The 13,413-nt window shown below is 43.5% G+C and overlaps 1 protein-coding gene across 5 annotated transcripts in view; it reads right to left on the bottom strand.

The window, feature by feature from the left end:
- Positions 1 to 1,669: 1,669 nt before the first annotated feature.
- The window catches only part of XPOT (exportin for tRNA), a 50,341-nt gene continuing 38,597 nt past the window's right edge, over positions 1,670 to 13,413 (bottom strand). For 4 of the 5 annotated variants that reach the window (XM_029079079.2, XM_029079080.2, XM_029079081.1 and 1 more), the window contains exons 17-25: positions 11,848 to 12,086; positions 10,508 to 10,793; positions 8,205 to 8,394; positions 6,839 to 6,955; positions 6,633 to 6,748; positions 5,951 to 5,998; positions 4,905 to 4,976; positions 3,890 to 3,946; positions 1,670 to 2,325 (exon numbers count right to left, since the gene is read on the bottom strand). In XM_029079079.2, coding sequence (XP_028934912.1) covers positions 2,299 to 2,325; positions 3,890 to 3,946; positions 4,905 to 4,976; positions 5,951 to 5,998; positions 6,633 to 6,748; positions 6,839 to 6,955; positions 8,205 to 8,394; positions 10,508 to 10,793; positions 11,848 to 12,086 — 1,152 coding nt within the window. In that variant the 3' untranslated portion in view covers positions 1,670 to 2,298. Of the gene's footprint in view, positions 2,326 to 2,817; positions 2,842 to 3,889; positions 3,947 to 4,904; positions 4,977 to 5,950; positions 5,999 to 6,632; positions 6,749 to 6,838; positions 6,956 to 8,204; positions 8,395 to 10,507; positions 10,794 to 11,847; positions 12,087 to 13,413 lie in introns of those variants that run through there. The other variant, XM_039914071.1, reaches the window with a different exon arrangement.

Here is a 13,413-nt window from a genome sequence, read left to right as displayed (position 1 = left end):
CACATGAGGCTCACAGTCTTCATCCCCACTTTACAGATGAGGTAACTGAGGTCCAGAGAAGTGAAGTGACTTGCCCACAGTCACACAGCCGACAAGGGGCAGAGCTGGGATTTGAACCCATGACCTGACTCCCAAGCCCAGACTCTTTCCACTGAGCCATGCTGCTTCCCTGAGGCCCAGAGAATACTACTAATGGTATTGGTTAAGTGCTTACTATGTGCAGAGCACCGTTCTAAGCGCTGGGGTAGATACAAGGTAATCACGTTGTCCCACTTGGGGTTCAGAGTCTTCATCCCCATTTTACAGATGAGGTAACTGAGGCCCAGAGAAGTTAAGTGACTTGCCCAAAGTCACACAGCTTACAAGTGCTATTCACTCACCCATATTTATTGAGCACTTACTGCAGGCAGAGCACTGTGCTAAGTGCTTAGAAAGTACAATTAGTTAACAGGTAAAGACAATTCCTACCCAACAATGGGGTCACAGTCTAGAAGGGGGCAGTCTCCCTCATCCCTTCAGGCCACCATGCTCTTCCTCCTCCTCCTCCTCTTTCCCTGGGGGATCTGCATGGCCTAGTGGATAGAGCCCGGGCCTAGGAGTCAGAAGGTCATGGGTGCTAACCCCGACTCCGCCACTTGTCTGCTGAGTGGCCTAGGGCAAGTTACTTCACTTCTCTGGGCCTCAGCTGTAAAAAGGGGATAAAGACTGGGAGCCCCATGCCTTGGGCAAGTTACTTCATTTTTCTGGGCCTCAGTTACCTCAGCTGTTAAATGGGAATGAAGACTGGGATACAAGGTAATTGAGTGGGATACAATCCCTGTCCCAAATGGGACTCATGGGATTCCCAGACTTGGTCCCCATTTTCCAGATGATGTAACTGAGGCCTAGAGAAGTAAAGTGACTTGCCCAAGTCCCACAGCCCACAAATGGCAGAGCTGAGATTAGAATGCAGGTCCTTCTGACTCCCAGGCCCATGTTTTATCCACTAGGCCAGGCTGCTTCTCTAACTTTTGTCTGGAACTGGAAGACAGCAGTTCCAGGACAGCAGAGAGGGGTGTTTTGGGGTGGCAAACTCTCAACACCTCTCTCCTACCACGTTTCTCGAAAAGAATGGCAAAACCAACTATTCAGTCTCCACTTTAGCTGAGAGCAACTGAGAGGAATCATCACACTACTGTGATAAAAGATAAAAATGCTAAATATCCACTCCTCCCATCATCACCCTGCTTCTGACAAGAAAATCTAGTTCCCTTTACCCAACCATAGTCCTTCTCTTTTAGCTACTTTCCCTAGTGCAAAAATTCTGTAAGAGTGCTTTGAGCCTGTTTCTGGGTCCCATTCTGGAAATTACATGCTCAAGTGGCAGGATGTAAAGCTGGACGGCAGAAAAAGAGGGATGCTCACCAAAAAGTTAAGGCCCTCAAGGAATGTGGACAGGGAACGGGTCTCCCAACTCTGTTATACAGTGCACTCTTTCAAACACTTATAATACAGTGCTCTCCACACACAAAGCACTCAATAAATACAACTGATTGAATTGAGATGACCGATTACCTTCCATCCCAGAGATGGTCTGGTCTGATCTCCTCCCCGACTTGAAATGTTACTCAGATTAATAGGTTTGAGGACCTCTGATCTAAGGCAGTGAAAGGCATTCAAAGAGACATCACAGATTTCACTACATAAAATTTATTTTTTTTTATAAAAATGTATAACCAGCTCCTTTTAAATCAATTCCTTTATGAAACCAATCTTTTATAGGATAAACACTTTAGCATTAAGATTGCTTTTCAAGAAAGCTCATAGTTATCTACAAACAAAAACTAGTTCTGATTGCTTTATTTATCTGTATTTTATATGTGCACTTGTGAGGAAAAATGACATTCAGATCGCAAATATTTTTGCTCAATTTTAAAAAAAATGTACACAGTTTAGCCTTCGCTATGATCTTGGGAGGGACATGTTCACTTACATTTCAAAAAAAAAAACAAACAAAAACCCAAAAAACTGAAGCTATTTTGACAGCATTCTTGTAGTTTTTACAGCACTAAAAAAAAATACAAAATAATGTCTCAATAGGCAGGCAGGCAGGCAACTTCTCACGTTGACCCACACCCATACCTAGAGCAAGACTGAAAGCCAGTTTTATCCATTTTACAGAAAAAGAGGCTAAACTATGTACTATTGTAAGCACAAAAACTTAAAAAGATCACCAACGTGAATGGCACAAAGAAGAGCATCGGTATAAATTAGAGTTCCTGATGGGGCAACTGGGTATTGGGATTTCCAGGCTGTTCCTCAGGGCTTTGCTCTCTGGAAGAATACCTGTTAATTAAAGGTACACACATGAATTAGTATGTAAAGTCAGGAAATTGATCCCACTGCAGATTTCAGAACCTCACTCTTAATTGGGAAGGTAACATCTATTTTTAAGGACAACAGATCTTTCACCCTCTACAAGCCCAGAAGGCTGTCATTCCCCTGGGGTGGCAATATGGCAGCTGTTCAAGTCCCCAAAAAACATAACCCCTTTGCAAACCCAAGGCAAAGACATTTCTGTCCACCGGTGCCAACGATAGAAACTAAATAACCTGAAAGGGTAATCAGTCAGAAAGCTGATTCCCAGTGTTCGGAATAGATTCCGGGTATCAAAGACAAAATCTCTCAGATAATGGATCCACTAAGGAGGAGCTTCCCACACTGTGATTTTGGCAATGTGTAAATAGATGTGTATCCCATAGAAATCTCCCAAGTGCACTACTTCAAAACGGCAAGATCTCTCTGGCAATACACCTAAAACTCACTCATTCATTAAAGTTGGGTTTAGATTCTTCATTCCTCCTACAGAAAAAAACAGCATTGAAGAGAAACTAGTTTTTGACTTTTTCCTGGATTATCAGGTTTTGTGGATATAAACAAATTCACTAGGACCAGTTGCTAAGCAAGATATATCCTTTCCCGGAAGTATATATTATTTTCCAAGTCCTGTTCTTCCTGTTACTTTAGATTGTGAATGCCAAATGGGACCTGATTACCTTGAATCTGTCCCAGTGCTTAATACAGTGCTTGGCACATAGTAAGCACATAACAACAACAATAATTATTTGTTACTCCCTAAGAAGGAAAGAAAAATTTCAGCCCTGGGATGCACGCACAAAATAGGGAAAAATAGCAATCCTCTTCCAAGTTCCTTCAATTTTCCTAGGCGCTTCTCTTCCCCAATAATTTAGGTGCTCTAACTCTAAATTCTTGCCACACCCACCTGTCCCCTTTATCCACCTAAAAAAACAAACCAAAAACAAAAAAAACTGATGCACAAACACATGTAATTAAAAGCCTCCCAGGTACACCCAAAATAAGTAACTCAGATTCCACCTCTTCCTCTCTCCCAGCTTTGTGTCTAGCAAAATGCAAAGCCAAAGGGTTTTGCACACTTTTGCCGAACGCACTGGAAAGGAGAGAAAGGCCCCAAGTTGAGGGATATAATAATAATAATAATAATGTTGGTATTTGTTAAGCGCTTACTATGTGCCGAGCACTGTTCTAAGCGCTGGGGTAGACATAGGGGAATCAGGTTGTCCCACGTGGGGCTCACAGTCTTAATCCCCATTTTACAGATGAGGGAACTGAGGCACAGAGAAGTTAAGTGACTTGCCCAAAGTCACACAGCCGACAAGTGGCAGAGCTGGGATTCGAACTCATGAGCCCTGACTCCAAAGCCCGTGCTCTTTCCACTGAGCCACGCTGCTTCTCCAATTAAAGTAGGTAAAGCAGCGTTTGGTTCCACCATTGTTTCAGTATACAAAATGTGGTAAAGGTGGTCATTGGATCCTGACAACTATTAAGACTTTGAAAAATGATTTACTGAGCAACAATAAGAGTGTCTTACCTTTAAGTAATTTTTAAAGACTTTAGCATCAGGTTGCTGAAGAGCTTGGCAAAACTCCTGAGAAAAAAGGGTTAAAAAAAAGTCTGTGTTGTGTCATATGACTAGGCAATACACAGCTGGATATGGGCTTGTGATATTAAAAATGAGGCAGAGGGGCTGCAATCTCCTTTGGCAATGGCCCCAAATCATCACACCCCTTGACTGAGAAGAGGGGTTTTGGTACTTATTTATTCATATTAATGTCCGTCTCCCCCTCTAGGACTGTAAACTCATTATGAGCAGGGAGGGTGCTAATTTTCTTCCGAAGTGCTTAGTATAGTGTTCTGCACATAGAAAGCACTCAATAAATCCCACTGATCGACTAATTGAGCAAGCTCCTTGAGGGCAGGGATTTATCTACTGAATCTATGTTATTTTCCCAAGTGCTTAGTGCAGTGCTCTGCACAGACTAAGTGCTCAATAAATACCACTGATTGAGATTTCACCCTTAGTGCTATTAATATCATTACTTTCCAGTCCTTAGGTAAGCAGATCCATAGTTTATCAAGAAAACAGACATACTTCAAACTTGAGGAACCTGGAGCTGCAAACTATATTCTGGGTTAGCTATGCTGAAATATAGTCAGGGTGCTGCCCAGGACCTACTCTAATTTCCCATTAAGCCAGCCTTTAAAAAAAGTTCTGAAATCCATTTTTAATAAAATGACTACATTAAATTCTGAACATTTCTGGACAGATGGCATGACAATGCCTCATTCTGCTTAAAATTGAGCTTATCTTCAAAGAATATTAAGTACTCAGCACAGAACATTAGGCATTAAGTGGACTCTATTATGACTGATGTTTCAAGATCACCAAGTGACTTAGTTATATTAGTTTTTATCATTTTATTTGGTGTGTTTTACCGATCTGACTGCTAATGTAAGTGAGATGACTGGACTTTTTTAAAAAATCAAATAATATCCAGCATCAGGTTGAAGGATGTTCACATTATATTTGCTGAAAATGTTCTTACCTGGATTATTTCAGGAGCTACCTGCAGGGATGGTAGATATTCTTGTTGAAGATACTGAATACATTCTGGGCCCTGAAAATGGAATAAACTGTAAACGGACTACAACTGTGGCCAAGATAGAAATGCTTTGTAAAACCAAGCCTGTCAGTATACACTAGACAGATAATAGTTTTATATGAATGAATCCAAGAATGGTTCAAGCAAATCCTAAGGTACCCCAGCATCCTTTAGGGGAGCAACTTCCTAGAGCAAGGTTCTGAAGCTGCCTTCAAACCACTCTCTCTCTCTCTCTCTCATATGCTTCTATCACCATCGGTGGTGTGGAAAGTAGGGTGCACTTTACCCAAGGTAGTGGCAGTGGGAAAACCCTTAAGAATAGCAATGGTAGGGGAGGGAGTTCTTGCCCCACCGACGGAAACTCAATAACTGCGTGGTCAATCGGGAGCAATAGCAGGTTATCTTCCTGGGCTCCGAACACAGGCTTAAAACTGAAAAGCAGGGATTCTCAGCCTGTTGCACCAAACTACCAATTTACAGAGAGGGAAGGTAGGGAACAACAGAGAAGAAAGGAAGAAAGCAAAAAAACAAAACAGTAAAAACCAAGCCAATAAACCAGGAGAGAGAACTTGGCAGGTAAAGATTTTGCTCAAATCCAGATGCGCCCAAAACTAACACGAAGCGTCAAATTGTCAGAAATAAAAGGATGAGGTAGGAGAGGGGGAAGTTGGAGAGTGGCAGTGCTCGCCAATAGCCTCCGGGAAGAAGTTTAGAATCTCGGCTTAAGGAAACTTCCAGAATCGCAGAAGGGCATGTCGATTGGTTGAGGTTTCAAATCTTTCCAAAAGCAGTCATTTCCACCGGACTTGTTATATAGTAAGCAAAGCACTGTTGCCTTCACAGCCATTTGGAAGTCAGGCTGGAAGCTGTTCACTCTGGGCTTGAAAGAGATCTGGGATTGAATATCCAGCCATGACTAAAACCTTGATTTTGACCCAAAGGCAAGGTGCTGAATGTACTGGGATTGAAACGTATTTTTAATACCTTACCCTTTTGAGATGAATTGTTTTCAGTGTCACTGCACATTCTGATAAAGCCTGTGGAGAAGAAATTTATAATCAGGTGCTAGAACTCTAGGAATCAACCCTTGATTATCCAAGATCGCACTGTCCACGTCTTACTACCCACTGGTATTCTGCTAATCAATAACAAAGTCTGTTGGTATACGGAGTAAGAGAGAGACTGTACAAGTGACAACACCCAGTTTTCTAACATCTTAGTCACTCCCAAAAGCAAGTGATCTGAAGGCCTTCTAAGTCAGGAGTATTTATTTATTCAACCAGTCGAACATATTTATTGAGGGCTTAATGGGTGCACAACACTGTATTAAACACTTGGGAGAGTACACTACAACAGAGTTGGTACCAATGGACCCCAGGGATGTTCTCTAGAGGAGGCTGGCGAGATTGAGCCAAGGAAGAGAGATTCTCATTTCCTCTGTGGAAGCCACTGGGATCAGAGCAACAGAGCTCCAAGGGGCCTCGGGAGACTAAGAAAAATTCATTTGACATGACCTTCTCCTTTTAGTTGTTGGTCCTAAAGCTGAGCAAGTGGGTCAGAGACAGGGCCTGGGACTTATTGAATCATTCCAGTGCCCTGCAGAAAAGCGGATACAAGTTCTCGGCCCGATTTACCTCCGCCACTAAAAGCACGGGATACCTCGTTGCTTACCAAAACTGTCTGGGCATCTGACAGATCAAAGGTTTGTTTCAAAGGTGCTAGGAAACATGCTGAGACAATGTGCTTGTAAACAAAATCGGCAAATCCCACTGGTCCATCTTTGCCCCCTGCCAAGAGATAATTCAGATCTTAAAAAAAAATACTTTTCCAGATGGGATAATCGGACACCTCTCACAAATGCTAATAAACCACCTTACCCCAGAGTTCCACCAGCTTTGAGAGAATGATAAAACATGTTTTCTGTGCAATGGGATCTGGATAGTCGACAGCTCCTTGGATGATTGTAATCAATACCCGCTCCACATTCTCTGCACCTGCAAAGATGCCAATGATTAGTTCTGGTCAAGTTTCCCAAAATACAAGTCAGATTTTTAGTCTACATCATTCCTGGTTTCTGAGCGATAGGGCGGAAAGCAGTACATTGGCCATTCAAAAGGTAAAAGGCCTTCAGACTGAAGTGAACTTTCAAAAGTATTATAAAATTGCATTTACATGGATATCTAAAATATTCAACCCATAACAATCTGGAAAAGCAAGCATTTAATTGTTGTGCATTCTTGAGTGCTTACTGTGTGCCAGAGCCCGACAAGTTCCTTGCCCACAAGGAGCTTACAGTCTAGATGGGGAGACATTAAAATACATTACGGATATGTTCTTCAGTGCAGTGAGGCTGAGGTGAATATCAAGTGCTTACAGGGTACAGAACCAAATGCATAGGCAACAGCAGAGGGAATAGGGGAAATAAAGATTTGATTGGGGATGGTCTCTTGGATATATGATTTTGGTAGGGCTTTAAAAGTGGGGAGAGTGGTGGTTTGTCAGATATGGAGGGGGGCAGGTGAGAAGTTCCAGGCCAGAGAGAGAGGGACAGAGAGGGAGATGGCGGGGGGGGAGGGGGCGGGGGGCGCAAGGGTTCGGAAGGCAAGATGAGATCAAGAAGCAGTGAATAAGTCGGTGTGAGAGTGAAGTGTGTGTACTGGGTTGTAATAGGCAACCAGACAGGTGAGATAGGAGGGGGAAAGCAGGTGAGAGAAACTGTGCGGAGTTTCAGTTTGAGGCAGAGGTGGATGGGCAACCACTGGAGGTTCTTGAGGAGTGGGGAGAGACATGGTCTGAATTACGGTGTTTTTAGAAAAATGATCAGGGCAACAGAGGAAGTATGGACAAGAGTAGGGAGAGACAGGTGTTAGAGAGATCAGCAAAGAGGCTGATGCCATAGTCAAAGTGAGCTAAATGCTTGGATCAGAAGGATAGCAGTTTGGATGGAGACGAAAGGGTGGGTTTTAGAGATGTTTGCTGAAATGAATGCCACTAAAAAATTAACTTCCTGCATTTGTTTTCTGAACCCACAGCCCAATTTTCATTTGTGTCTCCAGAAAACCACCACTCCTTCCACCCACGGGAGCTGCACGTCTAAGATTCTCTCAGATGAAATTAAACAAAGCTCTTGGCGACTGGCTGCTTCCTCAAATGGGGAACACTGGGCAAATGACTCTAACAGAAGAGTTTAACCAAAGTTAGTCATTGTCTTATCCCAAACGTTTTTCCAATTAGCGTCCTCACCCTGATTAGCTATGACTTCGCTCATCCCGCTGCCGGTGACAGTCTGCAGGAAAGCAAAGTAACTCCTCCGCAACATCTGCTTTTCTAAAGCAGCGGACTGGTCGTTGTCTTCTGCTGGACGGAGTAATACTTCAAAAATAGCACGGAGCAAGGGCATGAACATTTGCTGCAAAAACGGGGACACCTGGGTCTGGGAAAGAGACACACACATTACTACTTGCCAGCCAAAGACAACATTAATTCTAGAAGAAAAAAAAAGAAGTGATTTTTTTCAACTCCCAAGGCTGTTGGCCATTTTTCCTGTCCAGCAGAAAAGCTTTAGGGTTCAAGTTTAAAAAGCTCGGTGTTCAATAAGCCATCATTTCCTGGGAACTTCCTGACTGTCCTTTTTTAGGGACCCTATTATTCCTTTATAATTTGACTCGTGGCTAGTGGCTTTAATGTAGTTTATATAGAGGATGAGGCTTAACTCTCACCTTCGAGTCCTGTCTTTTTCATTACCCCTTTTCAGCTCTTCTACTGAGGGTCACTGGAAGTCAGAGAACTTGCTCATTTCAGCAGCTCCGGGAATAGGATTTCAATTCAAGTTCAACCTCAACCATTCGGGCTAAAGGGGATTATGCCCAAAAGGTGATCACATTTTTGTTATCGGCCCTCCGTGGTATTCAGGTGTTTCTCGGACTCATGTAGGTTTTGTTTGATGCTGGGTTCCCAGGCTCAGATTCTCAAAAGGGACTTATTATATCAATGGTGACATTGAGCCTACCCTTCCCAAGACTTGAGAGTAAATTAGGGCTGTTAAGTGAGGCCATGCTCACCTTTGAAATGCTACAGAGAAGCAGCGTGGCTCAGTGGAAAGAGCACGGGCTTTGGAGTCAGGGCTCATGAGTTCGAATCCCAGCTCTGCCACTTGTCAGCTGTGTGACTGTGGGCAAGTCACTTAACTTCTCTGTGCCTCAGTTCCCTCATCTGTAAAATGGGGATTAAGACTGTGAGCCCCACGTGGGACAACCTGATTCCCGTGTCTACCCCAGCGCTTAGAACAGTGGTCGGCACATAGTAAGCGCTTAACAAATACCAACATTATTATTATTATTATTACCTAATCGTTGGAAAGAGTTAAGGTCCCTCCTAGAACGCCTAGCTTCCAAACGAGGAGTAAACATCAACACTGGAGAATTGAAGAACAGAAGAAGTGTGGCCTAGTGGAAAGAGCAAGGGCCTTGGAGTAAGAGGACCTGGGATATAATCCCAGATCTGCCAAATGCTTGCTGTTTGACCTTGGGCAAGTCACTTCAATTCTCTGGGCCTCAGTTCTTCCTCCTACTTGGACGGAGAGCCTCATGTGGGATGGGGACTGGGGTCAACTTAACTGGTACTTATCACAGCACTTACAAAAAGTGTTTGACACATAATAAGTGCTTAAATACCATTTTAAAAAATTGAGCTTATTTGCTTGATGAACACACCCACCGTTCAGCCTTTCAGGATAAATCCAGCTCAAGGCTTGTCTTTGTGTCCATGACTATTTCATGCCCACTAGTAGTTCTCTTCTCATCGGTCATTAGCTGCTGGATGATGTACCTTATTTGGGTGCCTCGGGTCCAAAAACGTCCCCATTCCCACCTCTAGATCCAGCCAGCCAGGACCTGGCTTGCACTGGATTGGTCTCAAAGGACCAATCAGCCCTCAACTCCTCCTTATCGGTGTGGGGAAACAGCAGGAAGCGTGAAGGAGGTGGTTGGCGACTGAAAGCCATCTTTCCTGAGACGGGACCTCCTATATATATTTAAAGTTTGAGAACCCAAATGGATTCTGGACACTGTTCACTCCGTCAATGCCAGTGGAAACGAGGACAAAAAACAAAGCCTAAGAAGTCCTCCAGAGTGTAAGCTCATTGTGGGCAGGGAACATGTCTGCTAACTCTGTTGCACTGCACTGACTTGAGCATTTAGTTCAGTGCTCTGCACAAAGAAAGCCCTCGAATACCACTGACGGAGTGATGTACATGGCCTAGTGGGTGTTGTGCAGTTCTGGGAATCCAGAGTCTTGAGTTCTAATCCCGGCTCTGGTACCTGTATGCAGTGTGACCTTGTGCAAGCCACTTGGCTTCTCTGTGCCTCCATTTCTTCAACTGTAAAATGGGGATTATATACTTCTCCCGACATCTTAGACTGTGAGCCCCAGGTAGCGCGGTGACTGTCCAATCTGATTGTTCTGAATCTCTCCCCAGCCGGCAGTTAGCACGGTGCTCAACAAATACCATTATATGAAAATCCCTTTCGTCTTATACAGTCGAGTACCTTGAACTTGGCTGTGATCTGATTAATGAGAGGAATGAATTCCTGCAGATCCTTTGCTTCACAATCTTTGAGCATGTGTTCTGAGGCAGAAGGGATGAAAGGGAGGACCTCTTCCTCTAGGCAAATGATCATGCGGTGGAGAAAAGTGCGGACGCCACTTCGGAGAGCCTCCTTCTGCAGAGGGCAACTGAGAGCCGGCAGGAATGTCTGCAGGCAGTCCAGGTAGACTTCGCAACAGCCGCACTGCTTCACGGTCTGTTTATTGCTGAAAGCTTTGCTGGTCCGGCTGTGTGGATGAAATACACGCCATCAATAGCTACCCGCTCATCCACGGACAACGGTGTTCCATACACAAGTTACAGGGAGTGCTGCTCAACAAAGCTTTCCTTCTCCTAAAGCTACATGAATGCATTGTCCTATTTTGGTCACCTGGTGGTTACTTATACTGGCAGTCCTTGGGGAGTGGTTCGGGAGCTCATAGGCCCTAGGGAAGAAGGGGACCATCCTTTTTTTACGTTTAAAAATATAAAGTGCTGGCTTGCTGGCAATGCAATAAAATAGCTTTAGGTTATTATTTAAAACACAGGGTTCTATAGAAAATTTCCTCTCTATCATTCCAATGGTCACTTCGAATCCCTTCAAATTTACACACATCCTCAGCATTTGTATCTATTTGTGCATTCAATTAGTTATACCAGTTCAATCATTTGAGCGCTTACTCTGTGCACAGTACTAAACTAAAAATTCCCAGAAACTAACATTAATTCCAACCATGGTATTTACTGAACACTTACTATGTGCAGAGCCCTGTACTAAGCGTGTGGGAAAGTACACTACAACAGAATTAGTGGACAAGTTCTCTGCCCATAAAACTTACAGTCTAGAGGGGAAGGCAGAGAGAGGAACATACCTTGTGCTCCTCTTGTACTTTCCCATGTGCTCACGCTGTGAGCGGTCAATAAATACCAAAACTATTATCTTTATAAGCATACAGAGAGAGTAGATGATTCACAACTTTATTCTTGTAGCCTGGTCAAACTTGCTACACCAGAGGAAACCATTATCAATCAATCACTCAGTCAATGGTATTTACTGAGTGCTTACTATGTGCTGAGCACTGTACTAAGTGCTTGGGAGAGTACAACAGAATTAGCAGACACGCTCCCTGCCCTTAACGAGCTTACAGTCTAGAAGGGGAGAGAGACACTAATAGGAATAAAGAAATTATGTAACTACCAAGCAAAATTCCCCACAACCTCAGGAAAATCATCTTTAGCTAGATCCAAAATAAAGCTTTCATACTAAAAAGAGGGCTTTTGGGGTTTGCAATGTTCACTCACCTGGCAAATCCAACCGCGTGGTTGAGACAGTCTGCTAAAACCGCCTGCCTTTCCTCATCTTGTGACAGCATCAGTTTTTCTAACAGAATTTTAAACTTCTCCATAAGTGGAGTCAATAGATTCCTCAGCAAGGCTTGCTTCCTTTCTGCCGGGTATTCGCTGTTAACGATTAGCACTCCAGCAGTCTCATACATAAACAGTTGATCATCGCTGCTCAACAAAGACTGGTAACCGTTCTCCTAAAATGAGATTTCGTCCTTGTTGATTAGCTTTCTTTTCATCCCATTTGTCAACAAAAATTAAACCCATCGGACTAAGTCTGGAAGGAATTCAATGATTTTTAAAACCTGGGCCTGTCTAAAATTACTCGTGACTGTCCGAGTGCTTTGATTATAATACTCATACTTCCTTTGGGAAAAAAAAAAAGAACCCCTGGAAGCTGAACAATTTTTAGTTAATGAAAACGGGTGTGACACTTTCAAAAGAAGCTGATTTTACCCAGAGAGAGCAAAATGATCAACCACACGGCAGAGCATTTCAGCTTTGTGTGTAACAAGGGTCCCCTTCAGGCAGAAGAAAATCAAAGAGATTTAGTATCTAGGCCTGAAGTGCTACAAGGGCTGGTTGGGAAACAGCACCCATTTTGAATGTTTCCATAAGGGCAGGAATGTGTCTCTCCCAAGTGCTTAGTACAGTGCTCTGCACAGAGTACGTGCTCCATTACCAATGATTGATAACAGTTAACCTCCAGCAAACACACTTCTGATGAAAAGCTTGAATTTGCGCCATCCCCATCCCTGAGATAACCTGGAGATCTGTCAGATAAATCTGATAGCCATACAAAATGGTTTCCAAGGAAGCTCTCATATTGCCTCTCTCCATTTTGTCCATTACCTCTTTTACAGACCTACCATGAAGGGGCTTATTAGTACTGGAGTGGGGAGGAAAGAAAGGAAAGCAGCATGGCCTAGTGGAAAGTGTGGGGTCCTGGGTTCTAATCCCAGATCTGCTGCTTTGTCAGCTGTGTGACCTTGGGCAAGATGCAACTTCTCTGGGCCTCAGTTACTTCATCTGCAAAATGGGGATTAAATCATCCTCTCTCCCACTTAGCCTGGGAACTCAATGTGGGATAGGGACTGTGTCCAACCTGATTTGGCTTATTTTATCTACTCCAGCACTTTTTTTCAAATGGTATTTGGCCACAATGCTTTCCTTTGTACAGTGTCTGGCACATAGCATGTGCTATACATAAAAAAGGGGAATCAGCAGAACTGAAGGACTTGGGGAGAAATAGAAGCAAGGGGACAGGGACAGTTGTTGCTCCCCAGAATTGAGTCTCTCCCAGTCCCCCTCAGCCCTGGATGCTGAAAGGAAGAAACACAGAGTCTGGTAGCCAACACCCACTCTTTAATAGAACAAAATGCTAATCACCCTTCATATAAACGATACAGTCATTCACCAATGCCCATAAAGCTTTGGTTTTATGCAGGAATTATTCTGAACAACTGCTGGATCTTGAGAAATAAGGGTGGGGATTTTGGGGGTTACCAAAGTGTTTTTCCCCCC

This window comes from Ornithorhynchus anatinus, chromosome 14, assembly GCF_004115215.2.
Source record: "Ornithorhynchus anatinus isolate Pmale09 chromosome 14, mOrnAna1.pri.v4, whole genome shotgun sequence".
NCBI lineage: Eukaryota > Metazoa > Chordata > Mammalia > Monotremata > Ornithorhynchidae > Ornithorhynchus > Ornithorhynchus anatinus.
This window is presented reverse-complemented; position numbering and strand designations above follow the sequence as displayed.